Below are 21,057 nucleotides of genomic sequence, written 5' to 3'. Positions count from 1 at the left end.
CAACTTTATTTTTCATTAATATGAAAGCTGCTATCTCAATATTACAAGATAGTATCTCATTATTTTGAGATACTAAGTCAATATATTGAGATACTATTTCATTATATTGAGAGATGATCTCATTATTTTAGATAATAGCTCAATATATTGAGATAGTATACAATCTCAATATATTGACTTACTATCTCAACATAATGAGATAGTATCTCAAAATATTGAGATAGCGAATTGCATATTAATGAAAAATAAAAACTGGTGCCATTTTTGTATTATTTAATGTGGCAGAAACAGGCGTCCAGAATGCAGATACGCATAAAAATGTAAAAAATATAACAGACTAGACAAGTACTAAGATGGGAGATAATTAATACTCAGGATAAACCATTAAATGCACAGAACAAGAGAATACATAAAATAGTGTGAATGGGTCTATATAAACCTGAGATAAAATATATAGTATTCACTTTCTCCTTATTAACTATAATAGTATTATTTACTTTATTAAAGAATAATGATAATTATAACATCAAGGTGAACACGCAGACCGCAAGGATTGAGATAAGTATTTAATAACATCTTATCATTTATCATAATGATTTCAGTCGTGATTCTCCTATTGTAGAAATTAAGATTTTATCTGGGTGTGTGGATTAAGCGCAGGGCTCATGGTGTGTCAGTGAACAGGCTGTTCTTTGCGGCAGGCGCCGGGTCAGTGTGTGTGTGTGTGTGTGTGTGTGCTGGGACACTGTGTTCTCATCACGGAGAGCTACAGTACAGCCGGAACACTGTGTTACTTTCTAGAGTTTACAGGACCTGCCCTAGGATTTTCTGGCCACGCCTACCGGTCTCATAGCCACTCCCCCCACTCTATCTGGCCCAGACTCAGCTGTTTTTTTTTTTCACTCCACCCATATTCAGACATGCCCCGCCCCGCATTAGGATTGGCTATGAGTAAACGCTCACGAGGCAGCTAAAAGAAAATGTTTATTAAATTGTGGAACATAATCGATTCTTAAATTATTGCGATGCCACCTTGAATCGATTTACAAAACATCACATCAGAATTCTGATATTATACACTCATAAAGAGACTTTAAATTTAGGCAACAAGGCAGAGCCTGGCTTGGAAAAAAGATGTAGGACATCCATTTACATGTTTATAGTCGCAACTGTGCTGTATAGTCTATGGCGTAAAATGTATACTGTGTGTATAAGTCTAAAATCATAATATAGTAAGAAGTACTTGTTATTGACAAATAAGCTACAGTGGAAACGTAATACTGGCTATGGAGTAAAACACAAAAGCATTTAGAACGACATCAATCTTCCCTTAAATCACAGAGTGCTTCCCGCCCTAATTTTTAATAATTTGTTTGTCTCTAGTCTTATTACCACAATCTATTTATGATTTATAGCTCAACTTACAATAAGGGCACCATCCCCAGTGCCTCTTGTTTATTTTGTAACATTAAACATGAGCATCTGCCTCTAGCTGAGCACAAACTCTTGAGTAAAAGAATCTGTCTGTTACTGAATTTAGAGTTCCACACTGAAGAGAATGTGAGACCACACTGCTGTTGAAATGAAGAGCACTGATCAGTGAGTAGACTGTTTGTGATTAGGAAATCCTGGCCAATAGCAGCGCTGAGGGGGCGTGGCTTCTCGGAATACGGGTGAGATTAAAAAAACACAGAAAAGCCCCACGGCGGAACGTGCCGGTGGAACATTGAGTACTCTCGCGCCGGGAGGGCGGCGTCACAGAAGCAGCAACAGCAGCACGCGCAGCGCCGTTAAAGCGCTCGAGATACATGTTGCACTCACCGGTAACACTAGCTGAAGTTACATGCGGATATACGGAAAACAGATGAGAATACTCGGTCACAGAAGAGAAATACTGTGAGTATTTTCACTATTTTAATACTGTGTTGTTGGTTTTTTTTTGGCTTTTATGCTCTTTCTCCCCAACCACTTCATGAACTGCTCATATAAACACTGACTACAGTGAAGAATAATACGGTCCCAGAATATCACCAAATAATAATCATCACTATGACACTCATTTACTGTCTAGATGTAGATATTTTGATAAATATGTAAAGAGCCTGGGAGGTGTGTGTGTGTGTGTGTGTGTGAGAGAGAGAGAGAGAGAGAGAGAGAGAGACCTCTATTTTATAGCCTATATCTAGAGAGAGACTGATACATTAAACGTATGTATATTTATTCATCGTTTTACGTTACACACACACACACACACTTAAATATAAAAGTGCTAAAAAGGATACTTTGAGCAATGCCATAGAAGAACCCCTTTGGCTCCCTAAAGAATCGTGTTTATTTAAGAAATATGTGAGTGTGAAGAACCTTTTAACGGTTTAAAACCCATCACTTGATCTTAAGGTTACCCATTTAAACGTTATTAGCAGAAATGATTCTTTATGGAACCAAAAATGGTCCTTCTATGGCATCGATCAAATAATGTTTTGTATCACCTTTATTTTAAAGAGTGTATTCACTCATACGTACATGCAGCCCTATATTACAGAAAATTCATATTCTGAAAATTCAAACATGTAGGTTACTGAAAATTTCATTGCCACTTATGGCCTCGTGTTTACATCTTAATATATGCATCACTTTAAGACCTCTTTTAGCACATTCTATGGGATGTTGTATTCATGTATGAACAGATGATATATGATGCAGTTAAAACTGCAAATGTGAGGTCTGACAAAGCGCCATCACCATTATCAGTGATGAGAGACTTCAAAAGAACTCAGTGAACCCATCTCAATTTCCAGGGGCTTGTGTGGGGACACCCTTGCACAGCCTCTCCTTCATTAAAACTCAAGTGGAACAAAATGTCCAGAGCAGACATCTGAGAAAAGAAACTCAAGAATGGATAGATTCTGTCGATATGAGATCACAGATCCGTTAAGACACACAAGGCATTAAATGTGAATGTGCTGCATTGCCATGGATTATATGGTGTCTCTCTGAAGGCCAACATTCAAGGGTTTTTTCATAGGCTTGAGCAAGTGTGTGGCTATTGCTATTTTTCTGTTGTAAAAATGCAGGGCCATTTTGGAATAATATCCTGTGCAGAAACATGGTATTAGTGGGATAAAAATTGTCTTGGGGACATATAAGTAGTGTAAATGCCTATAAGAAATAAATCATAGATGTAAACGTCAGACACATGTGCTGCGAACATGTGCTTGTTTGTGGTAACTATGTGTCAGTGTGTATGAATTGAAGCTGTTGTCAGAGAGTGTTTCAGTGCAGATGATGTATTTGAGGAGAGAATGTGTCAACTGCCATACATTTTCATCTCTGTTTGAGAAGCATCTGCTGAGATCGACTCACACGAATATGACCTGAGCTTTAATTCAGTCATCAGACAAAGAGCCACACACAAGGCACAAGAGACGCATGAGTAGTGGCCGCGTATTATAAGAAATATGTCAAGAAATAATTTGTAAATTGTATTTTTAAGCCGATCTCACATTCTCTGCTCCTTGTGTTCTGTCATATAAAAATGTCCCAAATATTGTCTGACACATTTTCATTTTCCAACGTATTATTGCTGTCTGAACAGAAAACTTTAAACTCGATTTTGGTCATTTTAAATATTTTGCATCATTTGAAAATACCATCTGCTCGTTACACTCTCAGAGTTTCAGAACTAATAAGACAAACAGAAGTGACACAATGTAATGTATTATAAAACTTCTTTACATTAACTTACATTAAAAATGCCTTTTTTTGGAGATTTTTTCTGAAATTTGTTCTGACAATACTGGCTATATAGACAATATACTGTATATAGAGAGAAGATATAATACCTGGTTAAAATGGAAATTTACTAATAAGCCAGATTAGTTTTTTTTTATTTATCTAGTATGTTGTCTCAGTTGTTATTCAGACAATTCAGTTCTATTTAAGCTCTGTAGCTTAAATTACAAATTTGTTCACAGGTCTAGGACTTGTTTGCTGTATATGCTACATAGTTCTGCTGTGTACATCTGTGTATATATTTATTTGTGTGTGTGTATGTGAATGTAAATACACAATTCTTTAGTGTAAAACCCTTTTAGGAATTTGCTTTTAGACACAGTTTGGAATGTAGTTTTCTGTTGTTCTGTAATAGGACATATTTACACACACACACACACACACATATATATATATATATATATATATATATGTGTGTGTGTGTGTGTGTGTGTGTGTATATATATGTATGTGTGTGTGTGTGTCTATATATGTATGTGTGTGTGTGTGTGTGTGTGTGTGAGTGAGGATAATCATTAAGTTCTCTGAGTAAGAGCCTTGAGTCATATTGTGTATCTTGCAGGACTGGACTGAATGTTCTTTTCTCTGATTTGTTTTTGTCCAACATCTCTCCGGTCAGTTCACAGACATAATACTCACAAGACTCGGATATTCACTAAATCCGTCGCTTAAAATCGAAATCTAATTAACATCCGAATTGCATCATTTATGCACATAGTTGTGCCAGTGGTAAAGTTGTCTTGCCTGATCTGACTAATATTAAAACTATCCAGTGACAAGTGCATATGTCTTGTGAAATTTGCCTTTTTCACATTGTGTTGATGTGTGATTTGAAAGAGATAAACTGTAAACTTCTAGGCTTAAACATTACGGAGTTATATGAACGTATACCTGAAGCTGTTAATTTTGTGTGCTGAAACAGTACATTATAGAAGTTTTATTGAAGACTTTGTTATATATTATTGAGCTCTTTATTTAAATGCAAAGGTTTTATACAAAACTTTCACATCATTTTATTTATGCCCAGGGGATAAGACATTCTGGGCACATGGACATAGCACAAATGAGACAACAGATAAAGAGACAACTTTAAAAGTTCTAAAAAATATGTGTGGCATATATGCAATAGTGGTTTATCACTGATCCTCATGTGAGCATTGTGTGTACTCTGAATATATGATTTATGATAATGTGTGATTTGAAGATGAAGTGTATGGGCTTGGAATGATGAGATTGTTTGGTTTAACATTGGGAGGTGAAATGACAGAGAGTGATCTCGTAGCTCCAGTGTAACTGAAATTTGGTATACGCCATTAGATTGTGCCAGGAACTGTGAATGGAGGGAACATAGTGTTCCGCTGCACATACTCATGAGCTTTAGTGTATACACACACACACACACGCACACTCTCACTTTCTATCTCTCTCTCTCTCACATTCACACAGACACACACACAAACATATGTACACACACACACACACACACAATGTACACACACAGACAGTAAGGTGCCTAAGCATAAGCAGAGAGCCCCCAGCCTTGTTTTTTAAAGAGCAGATGTGATACAGCACAGGCAAAGACAATGGGACACTCTCTCATTCACTGTCTGTGTCTCTCTCTCACAAACACACACAGACTTGTAATTGTATGTCTGAGAAATTCTGAGAATTCTATATGGAATTAGACTGTGATAATGTTGTGGTTGGGGTTCTGGTGTGTGTGTGTGTGTGTGTATGTGTGTGTGTGTGTGTGAGAGAGAGAGAGAGAACGTTTGTTTGATGTGGATGTAAATCTTATTGTGAGGACAAAACTTTGTTTAAACATTTACTTTGCAGGGATTTATCTTGTGTATGTAGATTAATATTTGCCTCATTGTGTAAATCAAAGCATTTAGTGGTAAAGGTGTCTTAGATTTAGAAAAAAAATAAGGTTAGGGTAAGTGTAAAGATTAGGGCTGGGCTAGTATTAGTTATGGTAAGGTTACCCTGTGTATATATGTATATTCGCAGCTGTTGTTGCCAAAATTTTACCATAAAATATACGGTCAAATATATATGATATTACAGTAGTACTTTTGGCAAATGTAAATTTTACATTCAATAACTGTTTTGTTTACAGTACTCTTCTGTTAAAAACAGATATAAACGTAAAAAAACCCATAATATTTACATAAAAATAGCAAAGAAACATTGTATTGCCATAAAATTAACATGTAAATAGTGATAAATGAGACAGTGGAGACTGAGATATAACCATACTTAGATAAAGCCATATCACATCCTATATTCAGCCCTTAAAAATATCACTAATGAGTCTCAGCTCCTCCTAGTCATTGGACACTTTTATCACCCATAATTATTTATGCATTTAACAGTGAAATAATGTGGGGTTTTTTACAGTAAAGACATGCAAAAATTAGTGTTTTGGCTGATAAAAATATTTACGGTGTTTCACTGTTACAGAGACTGTTTTCAACCTGTAAACTGTTTTACAGTTTTTAAATGTATAATTTACAGACATTTTTACAGTGTAGGGTAAGCCCTAATAAAATTTGTCTATGTAATGTCATCTTAATGACACTTTGGAGAAAAGTGTGTGTGTGTGTGTGCGCATAAATACATGTGAAGATTTAAGAATCCTCAAATGACTCTTCAAAGATTGTTGGGCTGTATCACAGACATAAATTGTTGGGATTTTGAGACCACTGCAGCTTATACACAGGACCTTGATCTCTGCTATTTTACATTCATTTATGATATTTTGGGGGTAATTTTTACCGGAAAGCTGAACAGGAAGCTGCAAAGCCCCTAATGAAAAAGGGGATTCCCTCCTCATCCATATGGGATGCTGTGGCATGTCTTGCTGACTGTTCTTATAATGTATTGATGTACAAATTATTCTGAAAAATTTCCAAGCCCATTAACAGCAAATAGTGTTATACATGCAAGTGTTTAATTGCCCCATGTCAAATTACATGTTTTGTAGATTTTTGAAGTGAATATGTATATATATATATAAAACATACTTTTGCTCATTTTAATAGAGTAACTGTCATATTTTGCTGAATACTACAAAAATGCTCATACCTGGACATAAGCGTTCTTGTTTTCATTTATGATAAATTCAGCAAATCAACAACAATTGTGTATTAAAACATGAAACATGTGCTCTCTGTAGAAGACGTGAGACAGCTTGATTTGTCATAGAACATTTTTGGTACAGTAGGTTAAAAATTAACAGTTTCAGAAACCCACAATTTATTAGAGGCTACTTGAGCTAAGTTTAGTTTACAGCGTATTTTAAGAGGTGAATTCCACAAGGCAGGCTTCAAAGTGTGATGTGATCTAATATTAAAATTTCTGACATTTTTATCATTTTTTAAAAATTATTTATACCTTATGATTGTCAGGTCAACAAATGACAAATAAATATAGAATTGATTAAATAAGTTAAATTCAAGGGCACGCTCACTAAATTAAATGTGTGTTAGAGGAGAAAAACATGCTTTATATCATTTGTCTAAATAATTAAAATTCGCAGTCTAGAAAACAAAGATGTATCCATATTTCTCTGTTTTTCTAATTCCATAAACCTCAAGTGGGCATGTTTAAATAATAAATATGACACCTGTGAAGAGATCCACCATACTGTTTCACTGGTGTCATAATTTGTCAATTTTTTTTATGTTTTTATTCATCGCATTACAATTTTAAAAGACAAATATATTATATACTTTTTGTCATGCTGTGTTCATAATAACTAATAACATATTTATGCCAACTGATCTGTTAGTAGTACTTGTCTATGTTTGTGTTCAGGGGAACAAGGACATGTGTGAATGCTGAGATGGCCGCATTTGGGGATGAGTCTTCAATGAGTCAGTCTCCTATTGCTCTCTTCAACTCAAAGGGTGTAGACATCACTCCAAGCAATGACAGAGGAGTTTGTAAGGTACATGATATTCTGTAATCTCTCTCACTCTACATCTTCAGTGAGTCAGGATTTCTTCATTTATGCAATATTGTATTGTGTATCACTGATAACACAACCTCAGGTCAGCTGACCAGCTAATTTCTTGATCTTGTCTCTGTGTAATCTGAACTATTGCTAGTACTGTTACTGATGAAAATCAGACATGTGGTTTAGACATGTAATATGATTTTCTTACCAAACACAATTAGCTAGATGGGGATCTGCTTTAATTCACATGGTCTGTCATATTTTTTCCTTTATATTCTTTATTTTTTTTCCCAGTGTGACCCTGAATAGGATGACGAGGTTACAGAAGATAAATAAATGAATGAATGTTATGTCTTGTAGAACATTGTGTAATATTATTTTTTTTTCTAATATTAATGTTGCGTATTCTGCTTTGTTAGAAATGGTCTTAACATGACAGTATTGTGAAGATATTTACTGAATACAAAGCTGTGAATTTCTAATGAAATATTTATTTATCAACACACTTAAAAATGATGGTTTTAAGTTGGGTTTACAAGCTTGACAGTATGACAGTAGAAGAGCCCTATTTGGTGCAATGTAGAACTTTACTAAAGTACTCTTGTAAAACCATTATATTTGAAGTGCATAGTGTTTGAAATGTTTTTAATTTCTTTTAAATAGTGAATTATTGTAAACTGGGAGCATCAAAAGTGTATTTGCCATAGTTTTTCCACAGTAAGGCTTTGATTTTAGTGAGTATCTTACAGATAACTAAATCATTACTGTTGATTGAATGTTCTCCTATTTTATGGCCTTGACCACTTGACAGTTTCACATTGTTTTAGACCTAAAGTGTCTCCTCTCACAGGAAGGACAGATTGACCCCTTTACATTTTTTCAGATCTAAAGCAGAATCCCATTTTCTCATTTTCAAGGATTGTTTATCCAATCCGATGGTGATAACTTTGTTCTCCTACCTTCTTATTGCCCTGACTCTTAATATTTTCATGGACTCCTTTTTTTTTCTTGAAATTCAGTATGTGACGTGTGGACATCTGCACAGTAATATATATATATATATATATATATATTTAAACCCACTTGTTGTGGTTATGGTCTGCAAACATACAAGTACTGTGTAGATGATTTTGGACATCCATGCTTTACAACGTTTGGCTATTATTCAGATTCTAATCCTGAGTTTATGCAAAGTTTAATCAATACTTAATCACTATACTTGTCTCAATAATTTATTCACTTACTCATTTATCTATCCATCCACCCGTCCATCCATTTATTCATTCATTATCTGTAACTGCTTCATTCTGTCTAGGGTCTCATTGGGCGCAAGTCAGGAACACACCCTGAATGGGGTGCCAGCCCATCACAATGTCATCACACACTCAAACATTCATGCACCCGCTTGCACATTTCGAAACTTGAATAGTCAGTCCACCTACCAACAGGTGTTTTTGGATTGTGCTAGGAAATCTGAGCACCCTGAGGCAACCCACGCCTACATGGAAAGAACACAACAAATCACTCAAAAACAGTGAACCCTGCCACCTTGTCTCAATTATAGATTGTTATATTTTGTTTAATTTTATGTTTTATTTATAAATATCAACTTCATTTATGATGCTGGAAAATGTTCACAATGTTATAATTGTGTACTGGTTTTCTCTAGGTTTAAATGATTCTCTTGGAGTTAAATTCTTGGATTGTTATCTCATGAATTCATTAATATGTAAAAGATTAGATTATAACTTTAAAGTATCCTAATTTAGGATTTTTTAGGGTAAAATCCTATTTTCGTTTATTTGTAGTGCTCCTTAATCATATTTAGAAAAAGCACATTGAATTGCCTTGTATGTTTTAAATGTGCTGTAGAAATGAACTTACTTTGTGTAACAGTGCCCAGTTTGAAGAAGATGATGATGATGATGATGACGATATGTTATATTGATTTTCAAAGATTGTGAAGCGGCATGGAACAGAAGGGGAGAAACCGATGATCGGGGACAAAGTGCATGTCCACTACACTGGCAAACTGCTGAATGGGAAGAAGTTTGACTCCAGCTTTGATCGCAAGGAGCCCTTTGTCTTTAATGTGGGCAAAGGTATTTTATTTGTATCTCGCTAGCATATATTTTTTGTTTTTTACATATTATATAATTATAATAAGTTTTCACATACACAATCAAAATCTCCTGAGGATGATTCATATGTGATTTTATAAAATTTTGAAATGCAGATCCATAATTCAGTTTTATCAGATGTGGGTAGAACAGTGTTTTTACTCATACTCAAGTGAAAGCAGCTATTTCAGTAAACATTGACTCAAGTATAGCAAACTCAAGTAAATTAACACAGCCTATAGTATACAACTGGAGTGGGAGGGGAAAAAGATTAAGAAAAGAGGACTATTCAGTGACAACATTTCTCAGAGCTGCTATGAAAATGTATGCTGTATCTATCAGAAAATTACATTTATAAGAAAAAAAAAGATTAAGCTCGTAAGTGAGGAGGTGTCTGGGTTATAGCAAAACAGGTGCTGAACATTTGCACAGTAATATAATGTCAATTATATTATATTATTCATTTATTATCTGTAACTGCTTATCCAGTTCAGGCTCACAGTGGGTCCAGAGCCTACCTGGAATCATTGAGCGCAAGGTGGGAATACACCCTGGAGGGGGCACCAGTCCTTCACAGGGCAATACAGACACACACACATTCACTCACACACTCACACCTACAGACACTTTTGAGTCACCAATCCACCTACCAGCGTGTGTTTTTGGACCGTGGGAGGAAACCGGAGCACCCGGACATCCACACTTTACAACATTTGGCTATTTATCAGATTCTAATCCTGAGTTTATGCAAAGTTTAATCAATACTTAATCACTATTCAAATTTATTCATCAGTTCACTCAATCACACACTCACCCATTCAGAACAAGTTTATTCAAAAGCATCTGTTTGTAAACAGTCTTAGTTTCAAAAATGGAAAAAACAATTATTATCTGTCATGAACTTTTTTTAAAGATTATTTGAAAATATAATTGTAATTAACAACACATAATTTACTAGTTGCTAATTACCTCTGGATAAATTGATCACATAATAGCAATAGCAAAATTTGAATGAAGTAATATATACAAGTGTCTGTCATCAGTCTGTTCCTGACTAGAGCTCATTGATTCCGGGTAGGCTCTGGATCCACCATAACCCTGAACTGACAGACAACCGATTAATGAATTAATATATACAAGTTAAATATTAAGTTGATTTTTTTTTGCCATCAGTCTCTCACATAGCAGGTTGTCCAATGTTAAATTAACTTTCATAGTGCTCAGTGACCTTAAGCTGTACATAATTACTTGCTGTATTGTGTGAGGAATAATTACATGTGCTTATGTTTTAGTGTAATGTGATTTTAATCCATATTCTTAGGGCATGACTGAGATGGAGCAAAGGTTGTTTTCATTGCAGATGAACTATCACTGAGCCAAAATAATAATAATATGGAGCTTAATGTCCGTATTACTTTCCTTTGTTTTCTTGGATTATATAATTTTGTTTTCACAGATTAGCTTGAGTAACAGGGCAAAGTTGACATTCCTTTTACCTCACACATTTTAACTTAGCATAATTAGTCTGTAAGTCACATAAAAATGTAGAAGTGTTTTGACATAAATGACCTCACCCTCTGGCTGTTTATATAAAGAGAACATTCTGTTTGAAAAAGTTGCTGACAAGTTCTACCTGTTCCCTGTACACCTCCCTCCACTGTACTGCAACTAAATTACTTACTCATATCCTGCCAGTAGTATTTTAAGCACTTTTTGAAGAAACAACAAAACATGTTCTTTAGATATTGAGCCTACATCTCATTTTTACAATAAAAATGAACCCAAAATGCTTTAATAACTTAACTAATAATCTTATATCAAAATTTAAGTAGACATTTTGCCTTCATGTAAAACCTTACCATTTCCTACAAAGTTTATATTAAAATGAAAAAAAAAAAAAAACAAGTCATAAAGGGCTGCTGATATAAATAAGTGACACATTTCTCTTGAAAGTATAAACTATAGAACAATTTCAATCACCGTGTTTGTGTGAGATCCAGTTATATGGAAACATCAGAATTGTCCTATGAATACACACTTATCAGAAAGAAATCGGCAAATATACATATATTTAATATAAAATGACAGTCAAGCCAATGTCATTGTCAGCTCTTTGCTATTGTACCCCTACTGTTGCATTAAGGCTTAATTTTTTTAATGCTTCAATTTAAAAATCACAGATTTGTCTTTCCAACAAACGCTGTTTCCATAGGGGTCACTGACATGCTTATCTTCAAAGCAACAGTAAAACTGACACAAGAAACTATTCAAACATACCTTAGACACCTTTCTAAATTTGCATCTAAAGTAGCTAAAGGAGATCTTTTTTCTGTGAGAAGATTCAACGGAATAGTTTGAAAGGATTTTTAGCTATTACTAAGAAATGGAAACAGACAAAAATATGTCAGATTGAAATATGTAATATGTAATTGTATATTTAGTATCTGAGGCTTCTGTGTATTTGCTAATTGCTAATGAACTTAATGTCTATTTGGAATTTTAGGACATGAAAAATCACCCTTTATTTGTATAATAAAAAGCTAAAATATAAATGGAACTGGTGAAATATTGTATGAAATATCTAACTGTTAAATATCAAAACCACATTTTAAACTGTATTAATTTCCTGACATTGAAATTAAAAACCTGAATTTCAAGGTCAGTGCTACTGGTAATAAATGCAAATCAAAGATTATTATGTAATTACATATTCCTGATTATGCATTGCAAAACAACAGTAGAAACTCTTGATATGTGAAGTTGAAGTAAGGACATTTGCTCGAACAATAGCAGTAATCAGCCACGGTTTTTATTACCTTTTTACGACACCATTACCATAACTGGTGGTACTGCATATTGATGGTGTTCTCTCTGTTGGTTTGTTACAGGTCAAGTGATAAAGGCATGGGATATTGGTGTGTGTTCCATGCAGAAAGGGGAGGTTTGTCTGCTGCTCTGTAAACCTGAATATGCCTATGGCTCTGCTGGAAGCCCTCCAAAAGTCCCCCCCAACTCTATTCTGCTTTTTGAGGTACAAATTACTGCATTCTGTAAAGAGCTATATAGGTTTTAAGGAGCAGTTAAAGCAGCAATCAACCATCTTCTTCCATGACTCTTGTTTGTTTTATGAACCAGATATTATACAGACACCTATATATGGAAGGATTGCTTTTAAAGCATAAACTGGTTCATTTAAGCATTACAAACAATTCTGGTTCTTCTCATTTAGCTAATATGAGTTGCATATTTACAGTTTTACAATATTTTTGGTACTGTTTGGTGGTAGAAGTGGGTTAACTATTGTCTTAAGGTTACTGTTAAGACACAACATTTATAATTGTGTTACACCAGTGATCAGTTGAGCTTTTGGCCCCTTCTCAGGTTGAGCTGCTGAGCTACAAAGGTGAGGAGCTTACAGAGGATAGTGGAATCATAAGGAGAATAAAGGTCAAAGGTGAAGGCTACAACAATCCCAATGAGGGTGCCACTGTTCATGGTACATCCAGCTGTGCTTTAATCATCATATTTCTTAAATAATATGTATAATAATTTCTTAAAAACTTGTTATTTTGCTTATTTGTATACATTTCACAAAGTATAAGGAGCAGCTAATATATTCAAGTGATGTAGAAAGAGAGAGAGACCCAAGTGATGCAATAAATATAATTTTGGAGAAACACAGTTTATGTGGTCAGAATATAACTATTTGTGATATATAAGAACACATAAGACAAGAACAACACAAGACCATTGTTTTGTCTGTATGCTACAGTCCATTTGGAAGGACGGTGTGGTGATCGCTTGTTCGAGACACGGGACATCACCTTTGTTGTGGGAGAATCTGAGGACATGGGAGTTCCTCTGGGAGTGGACCGTGCCATGGAGAAGATGCAGAAAGGAGAATGCTGTCTGTTATATCTAAAACCCAAGTAGGTTCAGGGAAAATTTATTTTACAGCCCCAAAAGGATTATTTTAAAGCATAGTTTAAATAATATAAGCAGCATTATGGACTAGACAAAAACAGTATATGACAATAATATCAGGACTTTTACAGCTAAATAAATGAATGCCGTTTGTTCCTATTCTATAAAGTTGGCATTTCCATAGTATATAACATGTAAACACGTTTACGTGTATGCTAAAACAGTGTATGCTTACATCATGTGTACTGCTTTACAGATACGGTTATGCCAAAGAAGGAAAGCCAGAATACGACATTGGACCAAATGAAGAACTGCTGTATGAGGTGACACTCAAAGACTTTGAAAAGGTGATTGTTTTTTTTGTATCAAAGAATCATTTTTAAATAATTGATCCTAATTCTTTAGCAGAAATGTATGTTTATATGCGATAGTAAGTTGTTAATGTGGTTAACGTAAACAGGGATGCATGATGAAATTTAAATCACATAATTATGGTAAATAATTGTTTAGAGGCTTACAGTGCAAAAACCTGCATTCATCTTATAGAAATAAAGATCACATTCTTTATAATAATAATGTAGTTAGATGTAGTCCCAAATTTAACATTTTATATGTTGCAACTATGTATATATTGGTATCTGCCAATAAATGCATAAAAATAATGAATGTCAGCATGGGCAAACGAATATTAGCAAAAAATGTAGATCATCATTATTTGAAAAGGTCTAACTGTGAGCAATTTTATTCCCCAAACAGCTTGATTTCTGTACAAACATGTCTAAAATTCTTTAATATTTAATTTACAATTAGGAGAGGAGAAGACACTACCTCTAGCATTCACAGAATTAAAGACATAACTCACACTTGTTTCACAGGCCAAAGAATCCTGGGAAATGGACTTGAACGAGAAACTGGAGAAGGCTGTTCTGGTCAAGCAGAAAGGAACCCAGTACTTCAAGGTGAGAAGTTTTATTTTTCATTTATTCATTATTTTTTCTCTTTTGGTTGCTCTAGACAAAATAGAACATTCCACATTAACATTTATGCTGCCTTTGCTATCACAACATCACAGACTCAGTTCAGCAACGTTCTGCATGAACATCCTTTGAGATTAAATGAAGCATAAGGTAGTATCATGGTTAGATGCAGAATATAACCCAGAGTTTCTGTGCAGAGAGCTGTCAAGTGTTGCCTAAACTTGTACTCAAGTTGGATATTTATTTCAAGTAAGAAAGCTTTTAAAATCAGCTACTTGAGAGAAGTGCACAAACTAGGTACAGAGAACTGCAGTGGAACTTTTTAGTAGATCCAGAACACTATCTGACATCCTCTGGGTTTAAAATAAAATGTCTAACCTCTAACTTGAGACATGTGGTCACATTTTAGAAGTAAATGTTTCAGTTGCAAAGCAATACGGATGATTTCAGGAAAAAATAGCAAAATTAAGCAGAAAAATTAATGACTAAAATTCAACTGAGTACAAATTTCCTTTCAAATATATTCAGGCTAAGTAATAAAATACTCAGTGTCATGCGAGGTCCACTTGATTACATGCAACTGAACAAATGTAAGTAGGTACCTCTGCATGTAAGACTTTCAGTGACTGTGTGATTCTCTTGTGTATGTTTACCTGTGTTTGTGTTGTTTTTCCAGGCTGGACGGTACTATCATGCTGTTATTCAGTATCAGCGGATTGTGTCATGGTTGGAGATGGAGTGTGGAATTGGCAAAGAGCAACAGCAGGATATCCAGGCTCTCTTGCTTGTGGCCCATCTAAACCTCGCTCTGTGCTATCTGCGTCTGCGCGAGTACTCACAAACGGTGGAGAACTGCAACAAGGTACTTTCATAAATTCATTATCTGGCTTATCTAGATGAAGGTTGTGGTGGGTCTGGATCCTACCTGGATTCACAGGGAGTAAGGCAGAAAAACACATGGACATGGCACCAATCCACCAATCACAGGGCACAACCCACTCACATTTTATACCTATGGGCCCTTTTTGAACTGCCGATCCACCAACCAATGTGTGATTGTGGACTGTGTGGGGAAAATCAAAGCACCCAGAGGAAACACATGCAGACGTGGCAAGAACACACCAAGTGTAGAACACCCAAATCCTCACAGTCACCAGAGGCAGGGCTTGGAGCTGTGTGACAACAATATAAACCTGTTGTGCCAGCACTGGCCTACAGTGTTTTCTATTAAAATTCATTTTAAATCAGTATTGATTAGTATCTCCTTATCCTTAGATTTAAGGAGAGTAGATCTATGAGGATACATCGCAATTTCACAAGTGTACATCAACACTTTAAGTTTCATCAGGGTTACAGTGAGCTAAAGAGAAGCAATATCATGGAGTGTGGATAATTATTAGGTATTTTGTGTTTAATAATTTACAGACGCCTAGTTTACGGAAGTAGCAGCTGTTCAAAGTAAGAGAACGGTGCTTTCAACTTTTTTAAAGAAACGTCATCAGTTTAAAAAAAACAAAATCAGTAATAATTTTTCATATATTTTGCCCAGACCTACTGCACACACAAATAAATAGAACAGAATCAGAACCATGGAGCTGAACGTGTTTGCCGTGTGCAGGTGATGGAGCTGGACTCCGAGAATGAGAAGGCTCTGTACAGGCGAGGGGAAGCCCGTCTACTGAAGAATGAGTTCTCTCTGGCTCTGGTGGACTTCCGGCAGGTTCTGCATGTTAACCCCTCCAACCGAGCTGCCCGCAGTCAGATCGCTGTCTGTCAGCGCAAGATCCGTGAACACCACGAGCGTGACAAGAAGATCTACGCCAACATGTTCCAGAGGTTCGCTGAACATGACGCCAAGGTACACCTGCACTGCTCTGAGCTCAGTACACTCATACACTCTCAACAGAGTTTAATCTTTATATCACTATCACTGTCCAGTTAAAGAAATCTATTTTTTCTGCATTTAACATGATAATTAGCTAGTTATAAAAGTATTAAAGTTTATATTGCACTTTATTATTATTTCAAATCATCATGGAAATGATCATTGATTGGACAAAATGCATAGTATTAAAAATGACTATCATTAATGAATAATTATAATTTTATTTAAAAAAATTAATATAAAAATTAAGTGATTAGAAAATTACCGGTGAAATTTGTTGTTGTTGTTGTTATTATTTATTTATTTATTTATTATTACTATTTTTTGGTTGTGTCCCTGCAGGTTGGCCGATTAAAAAGAAAGAAAGAGGAGAGCGTCGTTGATCAGAACAATAAGGCTATGAAGAAGCCTCGACGGAGTCAGGACGGCCTCTAAAAACACTCAGGCCACCAGGCTATTGCCTGTAAAGAGTGGGTGAAGCTCATGCACCCTAGGAAAAGTGGGGGCCGCATGGAGGGGCATGGACCCCTCACCTTCACCACTGAACTCATGATGTGAGTGCTATTACTCGGGACCTAAAGGAGACGCTCCGAATATGATTTTGTACAAGAGCGATGGACACTGAGGTGGCTAGAGGCCCCAACAGCATTCCTACAGACAAACCAAGACAATGCACATAACCACTGGCATCCAACACCCAACCTCCCTCACATCACACACCTCAGCTAAAAAAGGCATTCATATTTTGTTCAGTATTACATAAAATAAGTCAATGATGTCACAGGATTACAATCCAATTTAGTACTGTATTAAATGTATACAATAATAATGTTGTATGACATCCTGATCATAGAAGGATCTCACTGTCGTGGGAAAGGTTTCGTTTGCATTTGCAGTGGCAGTGTGTATATTAGAGGCTTAGAGGTAATTTAGCATGCAACAATGTATAGACCACAATGTCCCTCTAGCTGGTTTTGTTTGAAAAGATGAAAACACAAAGGGCAAATTTCCTTATGGGAAAACAGAAGAGAGACTACAGATGAGTGAAAGGCTGCAGCTTTGACTTTCATACACACTCCCTGATAGTTGGAGAAAGTGTCAGAGGAGCTGGACTGTGCTTGCAATCACCTGATGTGAGCTTTGACTCAAGGCAGGCCCAGATCCACTTTTAAAAAAACGCACATAACATTTACATAAAAACTCCTGCATGCTTCTGTAGGGGATACAGGGTGTGTCATAGACTTGGGAACATAATTTAAAGGAACAACAGTCTGATTTTAAGCCTGTTAAACAGGATACGTTCTTGACTCCAGTTACTGTTATTTTTTTTTTAAATGTATTTTCTTATCCGAATTGTTTAAAGCATTTGTGCTGGAGGTCATTTGGCTACATCTCTGAAAACATACTAGTTTATAAAAGCCATTTTATGTTGTTTTCCTCCATCCAGGACTGTTTCCCCAAGTATTTTCACAGAAGAACACTTTGAATTGTCCATTGTAGCATATAACATATGGTTGTTGCAGTGCAAAGTCTTTGGGAACAGTTTTGGTTGGTTGATTTTGATTTCCCACTTCAGTGCAATCTGCTTTAAACATAAAATCTCTTCCCATTTTAGATCACTGAGGTTATCAAAAATAGCCTTGTTTGAAATAATGGTTATTATTTTGGATTTTGTTTGTTATCAGATCAGTGTGTTTAGATTTAATACATTAAAAGGCAGGCCTAAATATCATTAAAAAAGAAACTTAACCTCTTCTCTCTGATTTATGTTGATTGTTGTTGTATTATACATTTTACCACTTCCAGTATCAGTTTTTGTCGGATCCAATTTGACCTTCAGATGGATAATGACCTTAGTACACGTAGTACTTCTACATTTCCAGCCACATCTAAAATGATTATGCATCCCATATCTTGACCAATAAGAGATATGAATCGTTTGTTATATTAATTTCTGAAATTAATTTACATACAAACCCCCATGGGCAGAACATTTGGGAAGCTGGGCACAATTTAAAAAAAAGAACAAATCATTTAAACCCTATATTTACTTGGACATAGACAAAGACAATATTTAAAATGTTGAAACTGAGAATTTATTTTATTTATTTCTTTTGTAAATATATGCCCATTTTGAAATAGATGCCAGTAACATTTAAAAAGAAAACTTTGGGACAGGGACAATACTTTTTAAAATGCTACATAATATACATTAAAATACATGTCATCATCCACAGTAGATCATTAAATGATTCCAAGAATCCAGAGAAATCTCTAAATGCAAGGCCCAAAACTGATATTTTCTGACTGTGGCACAGAATTATAAGCATCCACAAATGCAAGATGCTAGATGGACTTGTGGGACTGAAGTGAAAATGTTTTCCGTGGTCAGACAAATTAAAATTTTAAATTTGTCTTGGATCAGGTGGCACGGTGGTGCAGCAGGTAGTGTCGCAGTCACACAGCTCCAGGGACCTGGAGGTTGTGGGTTTGATTCCCGCTCCGGGTGACTGTCTGTGAGGAGTTGGTGTGTTCTCCCCGTGTCCGCATGGGTTTCCTCCGGGTGCTCCGGTTTCATCCCACAGTACAAAAACACACGTTGGTAGGACCTATGGTAAGTGTCCGTAGGTGTGTGTGTGTGTGAGTGAATGTGTGTGTTGCCCTGTGAAGGACTGGCGCCCCCCTCCAGGTAGGCTCTGGACCCACCACGACCCTGAACTGGATAAGCGGTTACAGATAATGAATGAATTTTTCTTGTATCTTATGAATGCCTGATCCTCTGGGCTAAGGAGACGTGGGACCATCCAGCTTGTGAAACCTTGCTTACTTCAGGAAGATAAGAACGTGTCACCAGCTTTGTCTGACCCCACGCAATTAAGACTTGAACGCAATAGTTTGGGGGGGGTGGAGAGTGGTTAAAATATATCCTTTTTACCTATAATGCTAAATATTACAATTTATTTACAATATCAATGCCTGGAAGAATCTTGAAATACCATTTCTTGTTAAATTTGATCTCTCCTTTGCCTGCCTCACACATATTACTGGTCACGTGGATGTGTCCTCTTTAAGGTAGTACCTGCACAAGCAAAAGAGGACGTTACGTGAAAGTAGCTTTTTGAAAAACACTTGAAGATGTTTTACTGTTACAATAAAGCCAGATTTATGTTGACTATTTGTAGTTTCTACACAATGTAAGCAAAAGTGTATAATATTCATAAAGAACTTAATATCTATTAGAAGCTCAATGTAATGTATGCACCATTTTAATGTGGAAAAGAAAATTTGAACAAGAACGTGAAAACTTCATAATCTGGTGGCTGTAGTAGTGAGATGTTAGTTGCTACTCTGAATATTTCTAAAATAAACACAAAAATAACTGCAGCGAAAACTTTAAGCACATGGCTGAACCCCAACTGTTAATGCATTAAAAAATGTTTCACTTAACGTGATTCACTAATAGTTAGTTTAATTTGGAGATTAACAGTAGCCAAGCTTCTATATAAAGATATTCAACCACTCCACCACAATGCTATACCATACAAAATTTAAACCTGTCTAAAGGCGTAGACCACCCAATAATCAAAATCTGTCTGCAATTGTCTTGCCATGAGCAGTGTATGTCTTTAATGTCAGTCAGGTACAGGTCTAAAGTTTGTATGATAGTAACCAATAGCATTGTGTGATTTTGCTCTATATTGTTGGTGACCCCTGATTACGAAGGTTGCTGTGTGGTCTGTCACACATTATCAGGTGTAATGGATTTTGAAACGTTCTCTTTGTAGTTTTATCAAACATAGGCTTTACATGATTTACACTTTTTTTTTTTTTTTTTTACATTTTCCTAGCTTTTTTGGTAATGGGATTGTATGAAGGAAAACATGATGTTTTGTCAGCAAAGGGAAGCATTTTCATAATATTAAAGAACACACACACACAGAGTTAATGAAGAGGACCACTCAAAGATCATAAACACTTCAGTGGCTATCAGTCATTTCTTCCTTAAACCAGTGGTTTTCACTGCTAACTTTTTTTTTTGTACGGAGCACATTTTAGTTTTGGAAGAGATATTGTAACTTGGTTTGTTTGATAAGTTTAACAGCTGTTACGTCACTGTTGTCATGGAAATAATTTCAGCGGCTCTGTGATTGGACCACAAGAAACGAAACGCGATCAAAAAGATTGTGAGAGCTTTGTCGCTCTCTGGTGTTTTGTTGTTAAATCGCATTTAGGGCCAGACTCAGACCAAAGTCCACCTGTAGAGTACTACTGACTAGAAGTTAAAGGAGCTTTCTTATAACAATTAGAAATCTTCTTTGATGTTTATAATGGCAGTTAGGCTTAATAAAACACATACATTTAAAAACAACAAACAAAACAGTAATTAACAAGGTTTAT

At 35.6% G+C, this 21,057-nt stretch overlaps 1 protein-coding gene across 1 annotated transcript; it reads left to right on the top strand.

The window, feature by feature from the left end:
* Positions 1 to 1,726: 1,726 nt before the first annotated feature.
* On the top strand, positions 1,727 to 18,408 carry fkbp5 (FKBP prolyl isomerase 5). Its single transcript, XM_066663369.1, has 11 exons — positions 1,727 to 1,896; positions 7,612 to 7,744; positions 9,711 to 9,855; positions 12,762 to 12,904; positions 13,255 to 13,369; positions 13,646 to 13,802; positions 14,054 to 14,144; positions 14,673 to 14,756; positions 15,451 to 15,636; positions 16,393 to 16,632; positions 17,002 to 18,408. The coding sequence occupies exons 1-11, from the start codon at positions 1,844 to 1,846 to the stop codon at positions 17,092 to 17,094; spliced, it is 1,440 nt and encodes a 479-aa protein (XP_066519466.1). The 5' UTR covers positions 1,727 to 1,843; the 3' UTR covers positions 17,095 to 18,408.
* Positions 18,409 to 21,057: the final 2,649 nt, after the last annotated feature.

Source organism: Hoplias malabaricus, chromosome 3, assembly GCF_029633855.1.
Source record: "Hoplias malabaricus isolate fHopMal1 chromosome 3, fHopMal1.hap1, whole genome shotgun sequence".
NCBI lineage: Eukaryota > Metazoa > Chordata > Actinopteri > Characiformes > Erythrinidae > Hoplias > Hoplias malabaricus.
This window is presented reverse-complemented; position numbering and strand designations above follow the sequence as displayed.